Source organism: Streptopelia decaocto (genome assembly GCF_964273445.1).
Source record: "Streptopelia decaocto genome assembly, chromosome: 11".
In the NCBI taxonomy this organism is placed as follows: domain Eukaryota; kingdom Metazoa; phylum Chordata; class Aves; order Columbiformes; family Columbidae; genus Streptopelia; species Streptopelia decaocto.
In genome coordinates this window covers 6,582,015-6,605,562 of record NC_138666.1, presented here as the reverse complement: position 1 = coordinate 6,605,562, position 23,548 = coordinate 6,582,015, and the positions used below count along the sequence as shown (strand labels likewise).

At 53.2% G+C, this 23,548-nt stretch overlaps 1 protein-coding gene across 1 annotated transcript; it reads left to right on the top strand.

Annotated features, from left to right (window-relative positions):
- Positions 1 to 8,838: 8,838 nt before the first annotated feature.
- ZNF469 (zinc finger protein 469) lies at positions 8,839 to 23,175 on the top strand (the record flags this gene model as incomplete). The annotated part of the gene is made up of 1 exon (XM_082063121.1): positions 8,839 to 23,175. One exon carries the CDS (start codon positions 8,839 to 8,841, stop codon positions 21,532 to 21,534), a length of 12,696 nt encoding a protein of 4,231 aa, XP_081919247.1. The 3' UTR covers positions 21,535 to 23,175.
- Between the last annotated feature and the right edge of the window lie 373 nt (positions 23,176 to 23,548).

The following is a 23,548-nucleotide window of genomic DNA, read 5'->3' as shown; positions in this document are numbered from 1 at the left end:
AAACCACCATTTCTACCAACACCTTCCTGCTGCCTTTTCCCACTGGGATCATTCTCCCAAGGAGCATCTCCTGGTCTCCCCTTCAAGCCCTGAACTTGCAGCCCAACATTATTTGGGAGAAGGTGGGTGCTGGGGCAGCATCACTGGGTCTCACCAAACCCAGCTTTCTCCTCCCTGATCCCCCCTGTCCAAAGCTGGCACCGCGCCGGGCGGCTGCTTGCAGACACCTTTGCTTCCCTCTGCAGGAAATCTCCATCAATTGCAAGTCTGAGCATCCCCTTATCCCAAAAGCTGGACCCCGCCAGGGATGGAGCTGCTGGGGGGGACACCAAGTTCATGTCTGCACGGCGTGGCCTGCCAGAGCCACTGGCTACTTTTATCTCCATCACTTGACTATTATACTTAATCAGGAAGGGAGGTTATTATATTTTTTTCTTAAATCCACTTTTCTTTTATACAGAGCAAATTATAATCACTTTTAATTGAAAAAAAAAGCTGATAATATTCTGAACCAAATTTCTGCAAGAGAATAATTAACATTGCAATAAATCCCCAAAGGAAATGCTCATTAATCTTGTCTTTCAGAAGCAAATTTCAGAAGAGAGCTTATTTAATACATAGTTAATAATTATAGGAAAGTTGACAGCTTAAAAGCCCCCAAATCTTGCAGTGGTCTCCTCATGTCAGATCCTTGGGTAACTGGTTCATGCTGGATGGGAGCACCTTTGGACTGGGAGGGAATGGATGCTGTGGGTACCACCAGTGATGGGGGGGACTCCCTGGATGGTGACAGGTGGGTGTCAGGGGTTTGTGTCACCAGGGATGGACTTGGCAGTGCTGAGGGTCACCCTGAGCTCAGGGACAAGCACAAGTTGACAAGATGAGCTGAACCTGCTTGGTGGTGAATGTGCTGACTGGTGCTGGGATGCTCCTTGTGCCACCCATGACATCTGTGACATGTCACCATCTCCATCTACTGAAACCCACCATTGCGCCCACTCATCTTGGGGAGAAATAATGTGATTTTGCTGCTCTCACAGAGGCTGGGGAGGTGACAGTCCGTCAGTCTGTCTGCTGGGGCTAGGTAAGGCAGGTGTCACCAGTGGGATCATGGGACAGATGGGACCTGGGGGGATGTGGCTGTCCCCAGCCACTCACCCGCGGGACCCCAATGGATGGGGGCTGGATTCATGCGCTCGCTGACACCGAGGCAGGAGCAAAACCCCCATTTGAAATTTGTGACTGTGTTAATTGCAATGAGCCGATTAATTCCGCACGGAGATATGTGTGTGCGCGTGTGTGTGTCTGCCCAAAGGCAGAACCAGCCAAATGATCATGGGGCAGATTCTGATTTGCTGTGACCCTCCCATCCCCAAGCAGCAGGATGCCAAAAGGACAAGGAGCTTAATTAACTTTGGGTGAAAATCCCGGCGATGTGCTCATCGCTCTCAGGTTTCCTGTCCCCGTTTGACCAGGGCTGCGAGTGGGGGAAAAAGCAGCTTGGAGCAAACCCAGGCTCCGCCAGGAGGAAGGAAATGTGATATTGGCCTGGGAATGGTGTCATCGCCTTTGCTTTTTCGCTTTTTTGCTTTTTTTTTTTCTTATTTTATTTTGAGGTCATGGAAGGCTAGGAGGGAAACACGGAGTGAGTCTCTCTCTTGGGAAAATGGGGAAAGGGGGGATACCATGGTGATGCCCGAGGGGGTCAGCTGGGGCTGGGAATGGTCAAAGTGTTGCAGCTGGGCTCCTCTTCTCCAAAATCTATCCGTTACACATATATCCAGCAGCATCATTTCTCCTCTCCTTCCACCAGCTCCCCTTCAGCATCCCATGCACAGGGGTGTCGACAGACAAATTTTAGTTAAATTTAAAACAAAACAAAAATCCTCCCTTTTGGCTTATGCAAATTCACTCTGCTTTGATAACGAATCTGCCCAGGTCACGCAGACCTGGGGAGATGACGAGATTTCATTGCAGCAATATTTAATACCTCTCCAAGGCCCCAGTGCAAGAGAGCACTTAATCCCACGCTTAATTTCATTTCTTTGCCTTAAAATCCTGAGCGATGTGCTCATCTCAAGGCGAGGGCCTGTGCTCAGGCACACCGCGGTTCTCCAAATAAGCAGGACAGTAGCCAAATTTTGGCAAAAAACTTGCCGTGGTGCATCCCGCTGTATCCATTTTTCCCCAGCAGGAAGCGGGCTGGTTGCCGTGGCAACCGCGGGGTGATGCGGGATGCACTGGTACCCAGAGCCCATCGCCCAGCACCCAGTGGGACACTGACCTGCTTTTATCCTTCCAATCTTCTGCTTTAATCCCTCAAAGCGGGTGTCTAAGGAGTTAATTTTGATTTTTTTGATCTGTTTGCCGTGCTCCTCTGGCCATGTACCACCCTGCCCCAGGGGGGTCCCACCACGTTGGGGACCCCAAGGGTCCCTGCGGTCTCCTCCTTCCTGCGCTTTGTCATCCAGAGCCGTCATTTTCATTAGGCAGCTGCTCTGTACCTCATTGCCTTTTATCTGCATTCTGTTAAATGATCTCAAATATGTGATATGATAAAGACAAACAAACACCCGTTCAATTTAGTTCACCCTAATGCCAGACTCTACTTTTACCCAAGTAATTAAGATTAATGCAGTTGATAATTTAGGAAGCATTCTTAAATGTACCCTTCTGGCAGCATCTAACATGTAATTTTACCTTAGAAGATTTATCGGAGCACTTAGGTAACAGATAGTTCCTTAGCAAACTGGAGCATTTAGGAGGAAAATGAAAGATTAATATTTCTTGAATAAATGTCAAAAATCAGTCATTCTTTATTACAGCCCTACAAAGATGCTGCTGTCAGGCCCGGCCTTGCTGCTGATTCCTGGGGGAGATTAAACCCGCCGCAGACTCTTGGAAAAGCCACAGATGCCCTTGGCCATGGCCGGGGATGGAACCCAAGCGAGAGGCCATGGCTGATTGTCACCCACCCCACGCCACTGCCTGGCCGGGGAATGACTTTGCCAGGTCACCCAGATCTATCTGTCCCTTTTCCCGCAGCTTGGGGTGACCTTGAGCCTCTTCCTGTGTCTTCTCCTCTCCCCTCACCCCACCCCAACCACCTCCTGGTGCCACCTCCCGTGGGACGTCGCCTCTGCCAGACGCGCAACCCCTTGCAGCACCAGGCAGGCTGGGGAGGGACCCTGGGCACGGTGCCAAGACGTCGGCTTGTGACACCCCCACATCTCCTGGGGTGCCAGGGCAGCTGCCAGGCTCTGCCCTGCCCGCCCCCACTATTTTGCATTAAAAAACCAAGGACGGATTAGGGACTGTTTGCAAAATCTGAATCCCAAGTGAAAGTTGGATTCGCACCAGCTTGGAAATTCAAACCTGGTCAGATCCAGAAAATCGATTTGGGAACATTGCAAGCAAGAAACAAACTTTCTGAATGAACTTACAACTTCTCCTCTGGCCAGAAAAGTCTGCTGGGAACAACTTGTTGCAGTGTTCCTTGTCCTGACACCGCCAGGCCAGCCCGTCCAGGCAGGCACGTGTGTGTGCACCCCGGCATCGTCCCCAGCGCCCTTTACAAGGTCCTTTTCAACCAGGGCTCAGCTCAGAATTGGTGGAGTCACCATCCTTGGAGGGGTTGAACAGACATGGAGATGAGGTTCTCAGGGACATGGGGTAGTGCCAGGGGTGCGTTAATGGTTGGACGTGGTGATCTTGAGGGTCTTTTCCAACCAAAACAATTCTTTGACTCTTTGATCATGCCAGGAACCAGATTTGATTTTCTCTTTATTTGTCCCAGAAACGGGTTAATGCTGGAGCAGAGTTTGATGTTTCTGAGTGTGACCCACAAGTAGCAGACGTGGGTTAACTTCAGGTTGGACCTGGGCTGGCAAGGATATAACAGCGACCCCTTAAAATCCCCCCGACTGCCACTAAAGTGCCTTTTCCCGGCTCCCTCGAAGGTGTGATGGATGCAAGTGCTGTTTTGGGAGTGTGGCCTGATCCGGCACAGTACGGGATGTATATGGGCAGGAGCTGGGTGTCACGGGGACCAGCACCACCAAAGGTGTGGAACACCGGGGAGGGGACCCTGTGCCCATCACTGGATGCAGGATGGGGCCAGGCTGGCAGCAGACTGGAGTCTGGCCAGTGCCCTATGCACTCCTTGGGCTGTGGTTTGGGCTTTGGCTGTCCTCAGCCTCCCCTTTCTCCTCCTCCTCCTCCTCACACCGCTGAGGACATTTCCTGCATCTCGGGGCCGTATCCTGGCTGCAGTGACAATAAGCCCCTGCGAGGGTTTGGGTCTGCAGGACCCCAGTGATGGCGAGGATGCAGGGATGGAGCTGGGATGCAGGAGAGGGGGAGGCAGGACCCCATCTCCCTCTGTGCCTCAGTTTCCTCACTCCCACAGCCCCCTATGACCATGCATCAGGCCAAAGCCACCCACCCACAGGGACCCCATGGAGGTGGCCATGACAGGGCATTTTGGGGTGGAAACCCCTCCTTTTGGCAGCCGAGTGCTCCCCACGCACTGTGGTGCCAGCAGCCAAGCCAAACACAAATTCCTGACATATTTTTCTCTTTCCTTTGCAGCCAAGAAATTCATATTTCATGGGAGGTGAAAGTGAGTCCCGGCAGTAGCTGAGCGGCAGAGGGTGCCAAGGTACGGGCCAGCTGACAGCACGGGGTTGGATGCTATTTTTGGGAGCCAGACACTCTCCTCCTCATCCCCGACAGGCTCAGGGGTTGCCCCTGGCCCCCCCACAAACCCTAGTTGCAGGGATGCTCAGGGAGATCACCGTCTGCTTTTTTCACCCCACAGCAGCCCGGCTGCAAGAGGTGGAAAGTTTAAAGAGGCTCCAGGCTTTGAGGAGGGGCCGGTTCACAAGAAAAAGAGATTTTTCAGAGCCCCAGCCAAAGCCATGCCTGGATAGGGTCAATCCACCTGGGCAGGCCTTAAATCTTTTAGGCAGCGCTTAAATTCCCCTTACTAGGGACAAAACCCAAAAGGTGTTCAGAGTCACCCCTGCAGCTTGTACAGCTGGTGAAAGCCCATAAGAAAGGGTATTTGCCTGGGTGATGCCACCCCGCTGGCACCTTGATTTTTTTTTTCCTTCCACCCACTCCCACACCTGTCCCTGAGCCGCCGTTGCCAAAACCGCAGTGCTGCTGGCCGCGATACCCACCCCGATAATGGCAGCCCAGCCCGGGATGGTTGTTTATTCCCCTCACCCATCCCAAGCCCCAAGCAGAGCCACAGCCTCAGGACCCCCACCCCGACCAGAGCCCCTTGCACCCATCCCTGGACATCTCCCAGCCCCACCAGGGCTTTGCTGAACCGGGCACTGTACATAAAACAGCAAGAACAGTCCCTGCCCCGCTAATCTCAACAGATGATAGAGAGCAGATAGGCGAGGGGAAGCGTTATCGGGCTGGTTTACAGATGGAGGGTGAGTCACCGCGATTAACTGCTGTACCCAAGGTCATGCGAGGGAGAGGCCAAGCTGAGCTCAACCCGGCTGTCCCGTGTCGCCCAGCAGGGGCTTTGCCTTCTCCCCCGAGCGATGCTTGGCTGGACCTGGCTCTCTGCCGTTTCAGCCCATTCGTCCTCCTTTGCTCCAGCAGCTGCTGGGGTTTTCTTGTTGGATGTTGGGGTGTTTTTTTGCTGTTCACAAAGCATGTGTTGTTGCCTTGTTGCTGTTTTGCCCTGGGGGGATGCGTCACCTGCTGCTGCCCTGCCCACAGTGGGGACATCGTGGTCCCCTCAGCCTTCTTGGTGTGGTCCCTGTACGGTGTCCCAGCTGAGGTGCAAAGCTTTGGCATCCTGCTGGTGGGATTCATGGCTCTTCTCTCTTGGGAGGAAGGTACCATCGGGGCTGGGTGTGACACAGTCCCCAAGGACGTCCGTGGTGGGACAGCCCTGCAGGAATAAGTGCTGAGGGGACAGGGAAGTGCTGAGGTTCTCGGGGGACATGGGCAGCCCCAGGGGACCCTCAGCTCTGCCCCTTGCACACAACCAGCTCCTGGGGCACAAGGAGCTGAGACACTCGCTCCAGGTGCCGGGGAGCCAGGGCAGTGAATCACAACCTGTCTGGCATGTTGAGGCTCCCGGCAGGATGGGACCTGCCCCACAGAGCGGCAGCCTGGGCTCTGCCATCACTGTTTGGCTTGTCCCCTCTGTCCCCAGACCACAACATGGCTGTGGGAAGCCCCAACTTGGGAAGATGCTCTGGGTGAAAGGGCTGAGCACTCGGCAGGACACACGATTGCGGACAGAGAGTGCTCACCCTGCATCCAGGCAGCCCATTGCTAAATATCACGTGAGTTTTTTTAAACATAACTTTATTTTGCCCTATCCCATCCCTTCTCACCTCCTCTCATAGGAGATGAAACATAAAAAGCTGAGAAGCGATGCTGGTGATAACCCAAAGACGAGCCTGGGCATGGGGACAGGCTAAGGAGGAGGCTGAGAGTATGGGATAAAAAAAGATTAAATGGTCCCTATTTTCATTTTATTCTGGGTTTCCCATCCGGCAAGGGGCAAACAATTTTTAGGCTGGATACCTAAGCTCCCTGGTGATGGATGCAGGCAGCTGTCTGGGGAATATCACTTGAAATCAGCACACCCGGCTCCACTTATCGACCCCGCCATGGGCAGCAGCACCGGCTGAGCCTCACCAAGAGATCCCACATTTCTGCTCTGTGCTGCTCCCAGGGCTGCCATCCCATCACACCAGGGCCACCACCAGCCCCGGTGCGGGGATGAGCATCAAGAGTTTGGGGAACAAAGCCCTAATGTAAACTTTGCCTTTATCCCCATGCATCATCTATCATTTGCATGGGATAAATTCGTGCCTATCTCCTTCCCAGGCTCTGCCACCATCAGCGGGTATCCCCTTGGTCTGTGGGACAGTCCCACATGCCACCGGCTCTGCTGTCCCCATCTCCATCACTCTATCAGAGCAGGGATCAGGGTGTTTGTTTCTCTTGGCACTCAGCACTAATGCACCAGCAAACCCCAGCCCTCGCCATCCAAATCCTGCAGCTTTGCGGACACACAAATGAGACTTTCCTTAAAAAAAAAGAAGAAAAAAAAAGAAGGCTCCTTTATGTGGCTGAAAGAGCACAACTGTGATAATGTAGCGAGCGCTGGCCTTGGGTATTTTATCTTGGCAAGGAGCCTTTGCAAATTTAAACAGCAACAAACAGACTCCGCAGTTGTGGCTGGACGCGGCATAAGTGGCACATTGTTTTGCAAGCAAAACCCCAGCGTGGCTGAGGGCCGCGTGTGAGCTTTAGCCGGGGAGTGAGCGCGATGGGGTCTGGCCCTATCAGCCCGGGATTCATTTCGCTCCGTGGGGTGTGTAATTGTGGAGGAATTTGAGCCCTACAGCTCAAATCAGAGAGGGGACCCTGGGGAGCCCCCCCAGGCTCTCCCCACTGCGTTGCCTTCCCTTCTCTGCTCACAGCATCTCTGCAACAGGAGTAGCTCTCTCTATATATACACAATAATGTTATTAATAATATTATTAATACATATATGCTGTCGCAGCATCGCGAGGTGCTGGGTACTCAGCCCAGCTGTTTATGTGTGCAAAGCATCAGATGGGAGCTGAGAGACCCTGAATAAATGCAGGTCGCTCCCCTTTTCTTGCAGAAATTCTCATTTTCTGCTCAGATCACTGCTGGGCAGGGACGGCGCGGCTGTGCAGCGTGGGGTGGACCCCGAATGGGGCTGGGGAGGTGTAAGAATTAGACCCAGGAGAAGACCAATAAGCTGAATTTCATGCTTATTTAGAGTCAGGTCACCCCCTCCCCAGCTCCCAGAAGTATCATGCCTTTGCCCCCTGCAGCAGAAAGTAGAGAGGTGTTTTTAGTGATGGAGGAGAAATAAACACTTTCTGTTTCCAGTAGACTTTTAAAAAGAGACTTTTAAACAGACATTTACTCCTCTTTTTAATATAACCTGTGTCTGGGGCTAAAATCCTACCTGGTACCTTTTAAAAGTCTGCGGTCAACTTGTGCTTCATGTCTAACACCCTGAGCTCCTGTATTGTAAAACCAGCTGGTGAATTCGGGACTTTGTTTTTATTCTTTCACCTACTTAACAGTGTCTAAAATCATGAGCGCAATTTGTAGGTGCGGTTAAAGTGAAGGCAGAGGCAGCAGAAGCTCAAGTCCTTTCTCTGGGGTTTCAGAGCAATGGGTTGGTGGAGGGGCAGCGAGGTCCTAGGGATGCTGCACACACACTTCATCATCCCTCTGACCATGAGAGCTGGGACACTGGGACGTGGGGATGCAGGAGCCCTTGCCAGGCCACCTCTCCCAGCCCAGCCCAACAGCCCTGCCCGCTAATCCGTAGGTGGAGCTCTTCTGTCATCTTTTTTCTGCTTATGTTGCTAAGAAGTACCCAGAAATAGCTTCCCTGGGAGGAAAAAAAGTGCCTCCCTCAGCAGCTTTTGCCAAAGGTGAAATGCCCCGAGCAGCCTTTGAAGAGCCCAGAGCTGGAAGGCTTCACCCCAGGGATGCTCAGGGGGGCTGCACTGCCCCTTCCTCCATCCCTCTCCCCACCACAGCATCAAGAAAAAGGGCCAAAATATCCCCCCTCTTTCTGCTGGTCCTCTCCCTGCCTGACAGCCACATTTTCTTTGTTTTTCTAGGTCTGAAAGGATGCGGCAGAGCCCCACCGGTGCTTGGGACCAGTCGCCGCCCCGGGGAGCCGCTGCCCCTGTCCCCCGCCAGGTGCCCACCAGCGGAGGACCATGCCCATGACGGAGGGACGGCAGCTCGCAGCGGGACGGGAAAACGGGGCTTTTTAGCCTTTCCCTCCTCCTCGGTATCATGACTGGAGAGACCCAGCATGTTTACACCATCGATGATACTGAGACTGGCCCCAAAGACCCTGAGAAGGACTTTGGATGTGAGGAGAAGGACGGGAGGGTGCTCAGCGGGGAGGGGACATCCCCATTCCCCGTCCCCAAGGATAAGGAGCCCCACAGCCAGCGGGAAGCCGTGATCCGGCCGCAGCAAGTGGGGAAGATTGACTTCAAGTCCCTTCACCATAAACCTAAGTTTGGCAATGACAGCACCTGGGGAGAGGTCAAGGGCAGCCCCCAGTCCCCCCCGGGGAAGGGACGAGCCCGTGAGCGCAGCCGGCGCTCGGGGAAGGGCGAGCGGGGCCACCAGCAGCTTTACCGGCTCAGCATCACCGGCACCCGGCCCAACCCCACCATCGGCATCGCCTACCCCCAGCAGAAAGTGACCCCGCCGAAGAAGCCGGAGGCCAATTGCGGCCCTGTGGCCGGCAGCTACCGCTTCAACGTGCCCAGCATCCCGCAGCGCGAGGCCGAGCTCCGGCAAGAAGACCTCGGCTTCAGCCACTGCTTTCCCGATGCCACCGGCCGTACCTCCACCAACTATACCTCACAGCCCACTCCCCTCCATGCCCCCAAAGGGCAGCCCCCTGCCAGCGTACCCCTCAAGACCCCCGGCACCAATGGGCAGCTACATTATTTAGAGTTTCAGGCCAACGGGGCCGAGTCCTGGCCCTCCCCAGAGAAGAGCTTTGCCGGTGCTAGCTACGGGATCACGGTGCAGAAGCCCAGCTCTTTCCCTGAGGGTGGTAAAGCCGGTGGCCACACTCTGGGCGTTTTGCCATGTCAATACCCCTTCCAGCTGCTGCACGACTCGGGGAAGGAGCCATACCATGGTGATGCGGGGAGCCAGGAGTACCTGGACATGGGGCTGGCCACTGGCCAGCTGGGTCACGGCACCTTCACCTTCCACTCGTCCTCCCGAGAGTGGCAAGAGGAGGTGCTGAGCGGTGGCTCCTACGAGAGCGTGTCCCCCGAGGGCAGGCTCTATGGTTTGCCCGTGCCACCACCACCACCGCCACCACCATTCCTGCACCCGCCGCCGGCCCCACACCACGGCCCTCCACGGCATCCCACCGACCCCAACGGTGCTCTCTCGTCATCTGGTGCTATCGACCAAAACCCAAGCACTTTCCAAGAAAACCAAGCTGTTTTTCCGTCTAGTTTACACTCGCCTAGTATGCCAAAGCCAGTCGGGAAGAGGCAAGCCCCAGCAAAAGACAGTGTCCCCAGCCCGCGGCTGCTGGTCCCAAGCAGCCCTCTGAGAAGGAACATGCCACCAAATTCTCTCTCCCAAGTGCACTTTCCGAGCAAAGCCTATTGTAGCTCCTCCGCGGGCAGTGCCAATGCAGGATCCGTGCCTTTCGAGACAAGCGTTCCCACTACGGCACCCACCCACCCTCGGCTTGTGCAAGCTTGGGAAGGTGCCACTAAGGCGTTTTCTCTCATGGACCAGAATTCAGCACCTTATTCGAACCCTGTTGGAAACCAGTTCTCATTCGAGTGCCAGTCTGGCCCCGAGCAGAGGCAGCACAGGCAGAAAAATGCCAGGATGCCTTGGCAGCAAATACACCTCGCCTCTGCAATGCCCACTGCAAACAGGCTCGAGCTGTCGAGACAGGTCACCAGCCAGAAGCTCCCCTTCCCCCTGGGCACGGCGGAGTGGCAGGGGAGCGGGAAGGCCCAGAAAGGGCCCCATGTAAGTAATTCTCCAGGGTATCACGGCAAAAAGCTCTTCTCGGGAGAGAGCATCGGGGTCCAGAGGGGAGACCCCAATTCAACGGGCGCTTTTTCTTTCGAGAGTGGGAAGGAACCAGGGTCTCCTGCCTGCGATTCAAGAAGCAAAGCCTTCTTCTACAGCATGGGTCAAGCAGGTCCTCCTCCTCCTCCCTCAAGGAGCTCGTCGGGCTCAGCACTAGTCCTGCCGCCATCAGCCTTGGTGGCTGCCTCCCCTTGCGAGTCCCCACTACCATCCCCTGTCCCCAACCCCACCTGCGGCAGCACCTGCTCATCTCTCTCCCCCATGTCCAGCAGCCCACTCAACCCTGGTTTTGAAGACAGCCAGATGTCCCGAGCGCTGACCCCCTCTCCCTTCTTCCAGCACCCTTGCCATCCCAAGGATGGCAATAAAACCTTCCACCCCTCCGACATGCTGAGCTCCAGCTCCCTTCATTACCACCACCCAGACTCCATGAAGTCCTTCCACTTCCCTCCTGATGCTCTGAAAGATGACAACCTCCTGAAATGTGCCCCGGCAAGCCTATTCCACAAACCCGGCGTGGAGGTGGCCAAAGGATGCTCGGATGGGCTGGATGGGGAGCAGCCTCCACCGCCGTACTCCTCCCATCACTTACTGGCCAACTCGCTCAGCAATGCCAGCCTGGACCAGCTGGACGTGCTCCTGACCTGCAAACAGTGCGACCAGAACTACAGCAATCTCTCCTCCTTCCTCCAGCACCGCCAGTTCTGCACCTCCCATCCTGCTGCTCCCCAGGGTGAGGCTAAGGATGCTCCCCGAGCAGCCGAGGGGCAGAAAGCACTCCCACCAGAACCCCCCAAGTCCCCCAGCCTGGGGCTCTCTCCAGACCCGCAAGCACATTTGTTGGCATTAAACAAGAGCGATGACTTCTTGCTGGATGGGGAAAGCAAAAGCGAGGGCAAGGAAGATGCTCTGAAGGGTGGCCTCTTTAACGGCCTCGCCACCAGCTCCCTGCCGCTCACCGCCTCTGACCTGGACATTGACGACGCCAAGCTGGACAGCCTGATCACTGAAGCCCTCAATGGCCTGGGGTACCAGTCGGATAACCCAGAGATCGACAGCAGCTTCATCGACGTGTTTGCTGACGAAGAGCTGACGGGTGTGAAGGCGACCAGCGGTGGGATGTCCCACAAGGTGAAGGAAGCCCTGGCCTTGGAGAGCAAATCGAAGCAGGTGGCAACAGAGGAGAAGGCAGCAGGCCAGCCCAAAGCCAGCTCTTTTTATGAGTACAAGCACCCAGGTGGGGAGCAGGCGAAAAGAGGGGCAGGAAAGCAGCACCTTCACAAGGGGAGGGTGGCGCGAAGGTTGGCAGCCCAGGAACCGGATCCCGGGGCGGTGGGAGCAGAGACGATGCCCAAGTTGCGGGCAGGCAGGAAGAACAGCGTCCCACTGGCCACCACCTCCTCCAAGTCCACCTCCAGCCAAAAACATCTCAGGAAGCTCAGCCAGGAGCCTCCGAAAAAGAGTGAGGTGGGACCGGGTGTTGACACCAAGAGCTCCAAGCCACCTCGGTTCTCCATGAAGGATATAAAGAAGCGGAAGCCCCGAAGTGGGACATGGAGCAAGGAGCTCATTCACAAGATTGTGCAGCAGAAGAACAAGCTCCACAAACTCCAGGTGAAGAGCAGCAAGCAGGTGCCGTTCCCCCAAGTCACTGAGAGGCTGGTGCCAGGTGCCAAGGAGGGCAGGTTTCGGGAGTACGACTACATCTCCGACTCAGATGATGATGGGGCAGAGTGTAGCAAGGTCCGGGGACGGAAGAAGCCAGGCACAGGATTCATCGGGAGGACCAAGTACAGCTTTAGCAAGAAACGCCCAGGAAGAACTGAGAGATCCAAAGAGAAAGATCCAGCTTGGAGCTACAGCCGGAAAAGGGATGGTCAGAAAAGGGAGACACAGGAGCACAAGGGGGTCCCGAGCCAAGAGGTTGTCGAAGAGGAGGATTGTGCCACCAAAGTCCGAAGACAGAGCAGCCAGTCATCTACTGGCAGCAACTACAGCAACAGCATGCCCAGCGAGATGGCCACCAGCCCACCCCACGCCGATCGTGCCAGCTCGGGCAGCGAGAAGCAGGGCGTGCAGAGGAGACGCTCAGGTGGCTCAGCACGGGTGCCAAGGGCTCCGCTCAGCCTTCCTGAGGACAGGAGCCCAAAGAAGAGCCAGAAGAGCAAAGAGGACTTTCCCAAGGGGAGCAGGCAGTTGGGCTCAGCCAAACCTTTGGTAGCTGGCTCCAGGACCCATCCAAGCGCTGAACCAGATGTTGCTGTGATGGACGGTGCAAAGGAGGAGCCATCACTGCAGCCCCAGGACAGGCAGCTGCCCAGCACATCCAGGAGTCCCGTCATGCTCTGCTGTAAGGAGAGGACGGAAGAGCCCAAAGGAGCAGAAAAGCACAAGGGTGAGACAGGAGAACCCAGCCTAGAGGCTCAGGACTCACCCAAGTTGTCCACAGTCAACCAGAGGCATCAGTTTGCCCCTTTCGCAGGTGACATGCTGGAGTACCATGCAGAAGAGCTAATTGCTCCATCCCAGGGCGGTAACGAAGCTAGTCCTGGCAATGAGAGTGCTGCCTACTCAGAAACAGGCATCAAATACTTGAAGGCACATGGATCAGGTGCCTTGGCAGTTGCCCCATATGAGGGGGATGCCATGGGAATGATGCTCACTGCCAAGGCACCCGAGCCATGCATCAGCACCAACAACGCGTTTTTCAATCCCAAAGGCCTTCCTGGTCACTATGATGACAATCTCTTCTCAAAGCCCCCAGCCTTGGGCTCCTCACACATGGATGACATGTACTTATGCCAGGATGACATCAACACCAGCTCCTTCGAGCAGAAGCACAGCAGCATCTCCCCCTATGCTGCAGAAACACCACAGGGCAAGGTCTCCTCCCCTCTCAGCTTTGATTCCTCTTCGATATTTGGAGAGCTTCCTGTCACTGAGTTCGATCCGCCACTGTATGAGAATGTACCTGCCAGTAAGGACGGTTATGTGACAACATTTACCAATGCCCCCAGCAAGCCGCTGCCGTTTGAGCAACCATATCCACCATTCATGCCAGAGAAGGAGTGGTCCCTCATGGAGGAGGTAACTCCAATGCTGCCAGAAGACGTGTCTCAGTTCCACCGCCTTTCGGTGGAGAAGCCACTAGCCAAGAAATTCCCTGAGGAAGGACCTGTCCCCACCAGCCAACTCTCCCTGCCACTGCCAGACAGGATAACAGATTATAACGTGACTTTTATGAACAACATATCAGACGATGAGCTGGAGATCAAGCGATTAGTCACAGAGCTGGAGAGTCAGCTGCAGACCAGCAAGCTGGATAACGAGGCATCCGTCACCCTTCAGAAACCTGAGCAAGACGTCGCTGCACATCTGCAAGGACCAGCGGCCGAGCAGTTCCCACCACTGCCAGCCAAGCAAGACACGGGCCAGGAGAAAGGACTGTTTTTGGCAGATGAGCTGGGCAGTTCAAGCCTGTGTGTTGAGGAGAGGCTGGGGGGTGAAAAGCCGGTCGTGAGGAGCAGCCGTGGGGACTACGAGACCCCTCAGGAGCCCTGGCCCTGCCCAGTGGAGCTGGGTTCACTGCAGACAGGGATGTGCCCCCCAGCTCCACTTGCCATGGGACATTTCTGCTCCAAAGACAGCGGCAAGCAGCTTCGGGGAACTGCACCTGCTGAGGAAAGTGGCCCTGGAAAGATGGAAAATGGGTCTTCATCCAAAAGCCTACCTGGCTCACACACACCAGATGGAACAGAAGCTCCTGCCTACACAGACCCTGTGACAAAAAGCCCCCCTGTTGTAACTGTGTTCCCCAAGACCCTGGAGGCAGCAGAAGCATCCAAAGATCCCCTGCCATCCCTGCGATGCCAGCACAATGCTGAGATCTTCCCTGTGCCAGAGAAAGTGGATGAAGGCTTCACTGATGCTGCAGAGCTGGAGAAGTTTGATGCTCATCTTCCAAACACTAAACCTGAATTGAGCTTTCAGCAAGGTCCCACCCCAGCCATGGATCTCCCATTTTCACCTCACATCAAAGAGGTCCCAGATACAGAAGAAAGACCCTTAAGCAAGCCCAAGTCACCCAAAATAGCAAAAAGCACCGTGGACTGCAAAGGGGATGGTGGCGGGTCTACATTGATGGAAGAAGCAGAGGAGAGGAAGAGCCCCACCACCTATCCAGATCCTGGACATGGTGACAAAGCCAGCAAACAAAAAGTTCTGCTGTTTGATATGCTGAGTCTGCCCAAGGAGACTGACTGCAGCTCCCGACAGATGTTGGCATCCCCAGAGACAGCTGCCAACCCTCTGCAGCAGCTCCAGCTCTTCGTTGCCCGAACAGTGAAGAGCAACGAGGCGGAGCTGTTGATGCCGTGCTTCCCCATGCTGCTCGCTCCTAGCCAGCCCTCCGCCACAGCCCACATTCAGACGGAGCAGAAAGAGGAGAACGGTGGTCCTGTGGAAGGGGAAACTCAGACCTTCTGCCCTGCCCAAGGGGAGGGGAATGTCCCCATTGGAGGCAAGACGGAAAATATTGCTGCCCCAGCAAAAGAGGCTGTGCTTTTCTCTGGTGGGTGCGAGCAGCCGGAGTCATTGGGTGCAATGGGCTCTTACCGTGCAAAACAATCCACATTTGCAAAGGCAGAGCTGCAAAATAATGTAATGGAGCTGCAGGACTTAGCAAATGAACACGTGGAGCTGAATGACATTAATATCCGTGCAGATGGTGTTTCCCAAGAGTGTAATGACCTCTCGCCACTCAAAAACACAGCGGTGACCCAACTGCCAGGACAAGGAAAGAAAGCTGATCAGCTCGTGGAAGAGCAGGAGCAAGATAAAAACAAAGTGACCGTGGTATTTAAAAAACACGAGCAATCCCATTTAAGCCATAGTTTGCTTGAGAAAGAGACGCTGGGCAGTGCAGCAGCAGAGATGCTGGAAAGGAATGAGGTGGGACAGAGCACACAGCCCCTGCACAGTGATCCCACCAGTCCCACCAGTCCCTCTAAGGAGGATCTCTACCAGGATCACCACTTGGTGCTGGAGATGAGTGCTGGAGCAGTCAGTGGAAAGGTTTCCAGGGAAGGGAATAGCAAGAAGTTGTCCCTCAATGGCTGCCACTACACAGGCGAATCTCTGGCCAGCATGCCCTTGGTGACCAATTTTTCTCACCTCAAATGCTTGCAAGGTGTTGGGGCCGAGGGAGGAGAGGTCCCCAGCTTCAGCACTCAGCTCTCAGTTGAGAAGAAATACGGTGTGTCCCTGCTTGACGCATCAAATTCGTTTGTCATGAAGAGGTGTCCTCCCGAGACCAACAGCCATCACCCCACCATGGACCTGGTAGAGCAAGGGATGTGGAAAAGACCACCCACATTTCCTCCCTCGCTGCATCACTGCGGGGCTGTGCCCATGGAGGTGGTCGAGGATGGTCACCATCACCTCCCTGACAACATTTTGGGTAGCTATGGACCACCTGAAAGAGAAGAGACAGCACGACCCCGCACTCTGCTGCACACCAATGGTCTGGGGGGCGCTGTCTTGGAGATGGATGGTCCCCAGAAACCACATGGAAAGGACAGCTCTCTTGCCTACTCACCACCTTTCAACCAAAAGGGTGTTGGTAAAGAGGTACCTGAAAGCACCAGTGCTATGCTGTCAACCTCTTGTTTTAAAGAAAATCAAGCATGCACCATCACAGATATAGTCGTTAACTCCATTCCTCTGGAAACCCAAGATTACCCAACCCAGGCCATGACAGATCTTCTGCCGATCAGAGAAAGAGAGAGAAACCTGAATCAAGAGGAGAACCTTGAAAGCTGCTCTGATGATGGACATAAGCATCAAAGTGAAACAGAGGCTTTGTCCAATGGTTTTGTTGTTCAGCAGGTGCCAGCTGCTGTCAGCAAAGGTCTTACAAGAACTGGAGATCTTGGTCCTGCCAAATTAAATGGTCACGAGTTTTCAGAGGCAGCAGAGGTGAGACTTGGTCTTTCCAAAACCATAGAGAGCGGAGAAAAGAGTTTAAAAGGGGAGAAACCCAAAAGCCATGGGGCTGGAGAAGACAGGAGTTGTGTCTTAAGCAGTGTGGGCCAAGGAGAGGACAGCACGTGTAACAGTACTCCAGACCCTTCCCAAAATGAACTTCACAAAGAAAAGAAGCCAAACGGGCTGCCGGTGACCTGTGACATTTGTTCAGCTTCTTTCCGGTCCAAGCCTGGCCTGACCAGGCACAAAGCTGTCAAGCACCAGGTGAAGAACAGTGGTGTACCACAGCCCAGCAAGACTCCCAGGTCCACTTTGATTCCTGCAGACAAGACACCAAAAACAGCCCAAAAGGTGCCCAGGAGGAGCCTTAAGGCTTTGGTCAAAGAGAAAGCCTACATCTCACAGATGCCAACCACCAACATTGACCACATCCCCAAGAAAATCTGCCCAGACCTGGAGAAAGAGCCCAACGCACAGATGCAAGAAGTGGTCAGCAGAGTGCTCAGCGACCTCAGCGTCATCTCCTTCGAGATGTCCCAGGAGCTGCACCGCACACAGGTTTTGCAGAGGGAAATGAAGGCAAAGGGACCACACTTAGAGACAAGGGGAGCAGCTGAGGCGGTGGCTGGCAAGCTGGACCTGGGACAGCGATCCGAGAAGGGAGAAAAGGGCAGAAGGAGCCAAAGCAAAGATCCTGGAGAAGTGAACAGCAATTCTGAAAAGAAGCTAAACAGGAAAGTGAGAAGAAGGAAAGCAAAGGTATTTCCCAGTGGAAATGAGTCTGATGGTCCATGTGAGCTGGAGAAGAATGCAGATTCTCGCCCTGCTGAACTCATCTCCAGTCTGCCCAGGGTCCTGGAGGGCTTGTGTGAGCCAGGTGGTTGCATCTCCACAGAGGAACAGAATGGGTCCAACTCATTCCAGCACTCTCAAAAAGCTAAACAGTCCCCTTGTGCAGCTGAGCTTGCAGAGGGCATGGGCGACGGGATGGTGTCTTCAAAGGAGATAATCAGCAAGGAATCAGTAACGGGCACAGTCGCCTCCTCCAGGGAGGTGGAATATCCAAATGGAGGGGAAGACATTCAGGCTTGCAAAAAACAGGTTAGCGGGTTTGTGAAGCAAGTGGAGAAGGGATTGGGCAAGGTAGGCAAAGAGCAGCATCATGGTGGTGACACCACAGAGGAGGTGGATGCTGAGACAAGAAACAGTCCCACAGCAGGCAGCAGCACTGGGAACCAGAGCGATGCCCCACAGGGTCCCACAGCTTCCGTGGAAGGAGGCCTTCTGGTGGAGACAGGTGATTTGGAAACCACCCAGAAGGTTCCTGGGCAAGGCGCTCTGCAGACCACACCAGGGATCAGCCCTCCTCCTGCAGAGCCAAAGCGATGGGCAAAGGCAGACACACCACCAGGCAGAGAGCACCATGTGGAGAGTGCGACCACCTCGGACCTCCAGAGCTTGTTTGACGATGACTCCACGTTCTCCCAGCTCTTCCCCCGGGATGACCAGTTTGTCCGGAGAAGGTGCACAAGGGTGTATGGGAAGCGCAGCAAGAAACCCAAGCCTGTCACTGAGGTGAACATCCAGCCAGCAGGTGCCATCGACCTCTTCACGATCCGATTGGCTTCTGACCTCAGCGAAACCAGCCCTTTTTGTGTCACCAGGGATGACCCTTGTGAATACGAAACCATCTCTGTTGATGATGCCTTAATGCTAAACATGTGTCACGACAGCAAGGCCAAGAGTGGAGATGCTGCTCCCAATGAATCTAAAAGCACTGAACTGAGGTCGGACAATGAGAAGACCGACCAAGGGAAGGAGGACATAGACCTGGAAGACAACATGCTAACCTTTTTGTGCCAAAATGGCCAAGTGGACAGTGTCCCCAACTTGAACATCTGGGGGAGTCTGGAGAAGGAGGGAGAAAGCCTCTCTGCCGAGGACATGTTTGAGCCTCTGATGGACCTTGAGGATGAGCGCTCGCTCAGAGAAGTGAGCTCCGAGCCCCCCAACCTGGCAGAGGAGTCCTATGATGGCAAGGCTAATGAAGATTCAGACTCTCCTGAATTTCATACCATCAACATTGAGATGCTGAACGCAAAGCTGAAAATGAGAGACATATGCTTCTTCAGCCCTTGTGAAGACCTTCCTGACCATGGGGAGGACAATGCCATGAATTTCAAGCTGAAGCCGGGCCAGCACAGCAAGCACAGAAGTAAGCTGGAAGATGGGAAGGTAGGGAAAAACCGCGGTGAGATAACCATCAAGGCCAAAGACAAGCAGTACAAATGCAAAGTCTGCTTCCAGTGGTTCCTGACGTTGGGGGAGCTGGACTTCCACAAGCTCTCCCATAACCCTTCGCCTCCACCTACCTGCTACATGTGCGTCCAGCGCAAATTCAGCTCCCGGGAGCAGCTGAGGGACCATCTGAAGGAGAAGCACGCCAAAAACAAAGCCGGTCTGTGGGCTTGTGGGATGTGCCTGAAGGAGATCTCAGACGTCTGGATGTACAACGAGCACCTTCGGGAACACGCCACCCAGTTTGCTCGCAAGGGGCAAGCGCAGAAGTCTGTGATGGGCCTGCCAGCCTGCTTCGGTGAGGACAACGCCGCTGTCACCCATTTCCTCAACACCATCATGTATCGGAAGCCCAGCAGGTCCTCCCGGCACGCTGACCCCAGCAGCAAGCATGGGGTTAGCAGAGAGAGCAAGAGCCCCAAGGAGCTGCCCATTGAGCAGGAGGCCAAGGCGATGAAAGACCCTTTGGAAAGTAATGTCAAGGTGAAGCCACTTGCACCCAGCTCCTCTAAAACATCAGCTAGTCCATCTCCAGAGCACATGGCAAAAAGTGAAGGCACCCCAAAATCTGTCCCCATGCACCCAGACTGCAAGGATCCTTCCAGGGACTGTCATCACTGTGGCAAACAGTTTCCCAAACCCTTCAAGCTCCAGCGGCATTTGGTCGTGCACAGTTTACAGAAGATTTACTTGTGCCACAAGTGTCCAATGTTCTACCAGGAGCCCAAAGAACTTCGAAACCACCTCAGCCAGGAGCATGGGATAGTAGAGGAGCAGGAGATCAAGCACACCACCCTGTACGCGTGCGAGCTCTGCGCAGACGTCATGCACGTTATCAAGAAGTCCTTCATCTGCAGCATGTGCAACTACACCTTCTCCAAGAAAGAGCAGTATGACCGGCACATGGAGAAGCACCTGGCAGGAAGCAACAAGACTTTCAAATTCAGAGGGGTCATGAGACCTGGTGTTGCCTGCAGAGAAGGCAGGGAGAAGGTGAAAGAGGACAGCTCTCTCCAGGAGGGTGTGCCACCAAGCAAGAAGAGGAAGGTTGCTCACCACAGCAGCTCACCAGTCCATCTGGACCACGCTAGTGACCTTCAGCTGGTAGAGGTTGCAAGGCCCAACTTGCAAGCTCCCAGTGACTCCTTCCCTACAGCACCCACTGACCCAGGAGCACCCCAACCCACCGTGAAAACAGAAGACATGGTGGGTGACTTCTCTGACCTCCTGGCAGAGATGGACAAATCCCAGTTTGACACCCTTCCTCCACCACCCTGCCTCTCCCCATCTTTGCCACAGGCCGTGGCGAGTGGTCCAGAGCTGGCCCATATCGCTGTCATGTCTATTGAGGAGCTGGAGAAAGGAGCGTTTGATGGGAAACCACTTCCTTTCTTGGACTCACCTGAGTTTACCATTGACCTTGCTGGGTTGGCTTGTAACCAGGCCATGGACCAAAAACTCTCTCCTCCGCACCTCACCGAGAAACATGGCTACACCGATGCTCGTAAAAGATCAAGTGTAGGTAACAAAGACAAATATATAGCAGGTGTCCTGGAAAATCCCCATGCGGCCACCCACACCATGGATGGGATCCCATTTCTCCAGCTTGCTGAGAAGGTCTCGGAACTTCCTTCCCCACAGACAGAGGCTCCACCAGCTAAGGAGACCCACAGGTGGGGTAACCCCAGTGCCAGCAATGCCTCTTCTTGGGAAGGTGCATCTAAAGCCATGTCTTCAGAAGCTGCCCACCACCCCCTGCCTCTGAAGGACAAGACAGCTGCACCCATGCTGAACAGAGCTTCCAAAGATTCAACCCTGCAGAAGAAGACCGTGGGTAGCCAACCCAGCAGTGAGGCTGCTCCTGTCATGGACAGCCATGGCGACAGCACTGAGGAGCGTCAGCAACCTGGTCTGGAGAAGGAAAAGGCCATTCCTGAGTCCAGTGCCAAGGACAGCAGTGCTAATGCCAAGGACCAAGGTGTCAACCCAAGCAAATCCACCAGCCACCACCCCAGAGGCGAGGCGACCAGCAACACCATGAGACACGGCCATGTGGAGCCCAGCAAAGCTGCCAGCAAGCTTCATCCCAAGCGAGGAAAAGAACACAAGTCCTCAGGCCACCGGAGCAGCTCTGGCTCCCGAGAGAACTTGGAGGAAGACAGGAAAAAGAAAAAAGCCCGAACACTGTGTCCGGGGAGGAGCGAGAGCACCAACGAGCTCAAACGCGCTGGCTGGAGCAACACTGAATCTTCTGCCCTCTCCTGTGGGAAGAGGGAGACGCACTGCAACAAACTGGTACCCAAACCCAAACCGGGCACCCAACTGAAGAAGATGGTCCTGGACACTTTCAACCAGAAGAAGGGGGAGCTCCGCCATGCCAACGGGGACATGAAGCGCAGGAAGGCCATTCTGGGGAAGAGCTTCCATCAAGTGTTGGCCAAGGGGCCATCGTCATCACCGCGAGGTCCCTTGCACGGCCCACGTGCTGCCCGGGGTGCCAAACCGGGTAGCTCAGCCAGCTACCACACCGCCGAGTCCCAGAACAACCTGCTAAGCCAACTCTTCGGGCAAAAATTAACTAGCTTTAAAATTCCTTTAAGACGAGATACTTCAGAGTAATTTATGGAAGTGACTTATGGTGATCCTCAGCTGCTTTCATGGGGTTTGCAAGGGTAAAAATTATCAAAGCATTAAATTCGTTTGTGTAGCATGATTTCTCTGTCTAGCTTAAATGAACTTGCACTGCAGCCTCTGTGAAATAGTTTGCTTTGTGTCTACTAATCTACTTTAATTCACCTGATTTATCATGCAAATGCTAGAACTTTGATGTTGCTGATGATTTTCATGAACTGAAATTGTAATCGCTTTGGGCAGACTGAATCGTCAAGAGCAATTGCTTTATTGCAGAAGTGCTGAGGTTACAAGGATACTTGCAAATCTCAGACCCTTTTGAGACTGTGTCTGTGTTATCTTTGTACAAAGTACTTGAAGAGATGAACTTCATTCCATAGACGTCTTATTCATAAGGTGCAGCACACTGTAGAAAGCAAATTTTTTTTTTTTTTGAAGATTTTGCACAAATAATCCCATACAATTCATTTAATTGGGAGCTGGCCTAAGAGATGATACAATTAAAAAAAAATTAAATTAAGAATTGAGTTTCCTATATTTTGACAGCCATCCCTATGAATTTATTTCTACATCGTCAAGAGAATAACGAACCGGCTGCCATTCTGTGACCACTGTAGACGATGTAACCGGAGAAGAGCCGCCACCGCGAGCAAACTGCACCTTGACACTTGTGAAAAACTCTGATTTTTTTAGGGTTGGGTTTTGTTTTGGTTTGCCTTTTTTCTTTTTTGTCTGTATGTGTGTGTGTTTTCTTTTTGTTTGTGGCGGGTTTTGTTTTTTGTTTTGTTGTTTGTTTTTTTTTTTTTTGCGCAATGACAAAACTGTGCCAATTTACCGCACCAAACCGGTACTGTCCGAGTACCCTCAATGGTATCACTTCTAAACTATCTTACTGTATCGAGTTAGTGGCTCTATAGGTATCCGCTTTTTACTATGCAGTTACTGGTGCTATTCTTCTTTTGTAATGTGAATACAGACTTCCTTGATTGAAAAATAAAAGGGAACCATTAGGAAGTAGCTGTTACCTGTAAAGGAAAACAAAGCAGGAATAAAAAATTTAAAATCCAACTTTAGGGAAAAAAATCCTGTATGCTGGTACTCCATAGTGTCGAAAAGGTTATATCATGTTAAATGAGCACGTTATACAACCGAACTTTTGAATCCAGAAAGAAATCTCAGGTGCAAATGAGGACATGGAAGATAATTAAAAATACTATTGAAATACTCCCAAGTCAAGGAGGTGAAGTAATGCACTGATGTGATATGAACAGTCAGAGTACTTTGCGTCTGTCCTGCAATTATTATTTTTTTGTTTTGTTTTAGATTTAAGAGGAAAAAAAAAAAAAGAGGCTTTATTCTGTTAATATGTATCTTTACAATTCTTTGTATTGTATAAAAATATTGTAGGTAATTTACCTTGGGTGCAATGTGTTCTGTCAAAAGTTTTTATTTTGATATTTTGTCAGAGAAGCAGAGAGAGCAGGAAACGCCGTTTTATGATGTTGTATGTGTGCTTTTAAAGTGCCTCTTTAATATTGTTAAATAAAGTATGAGATGAAAATATGGGGTGGTACTGTAAAATCATACATGAGTAATCTTTTCAAATATATTCCAATATTTTCACAGAAATTTCCTGTCTGCGTGATGTTTGTGGGATGTGTCCCATACCCCGCGGTCCCCTCCTCCCATGCACATCTCTAACCAAATGATGATATTTCTAATGGACAGCTGGATGCTCTTCACGGTGTCCTCTGCAAAGTGGCCACAGGAGGACGTTGGTGTCACTGCTGTCACCTTGCAATCATTTGCAAAGGGATGGAGCTTCTCAATGGTGAAGATCCTTGTGTATCTCCTCTTTCCCACTGCATCTTGCCCAAGTCCTGCTCAAGACATGGGTGTCTTGTCCTGCGGGGGCAAAAAAAAGCCCAACATAATGGTGAAGGCCCCATTTCATCATAATCAGCTGGCGATGGCAATGGCCCAGTTTGGTCATCACCAATTG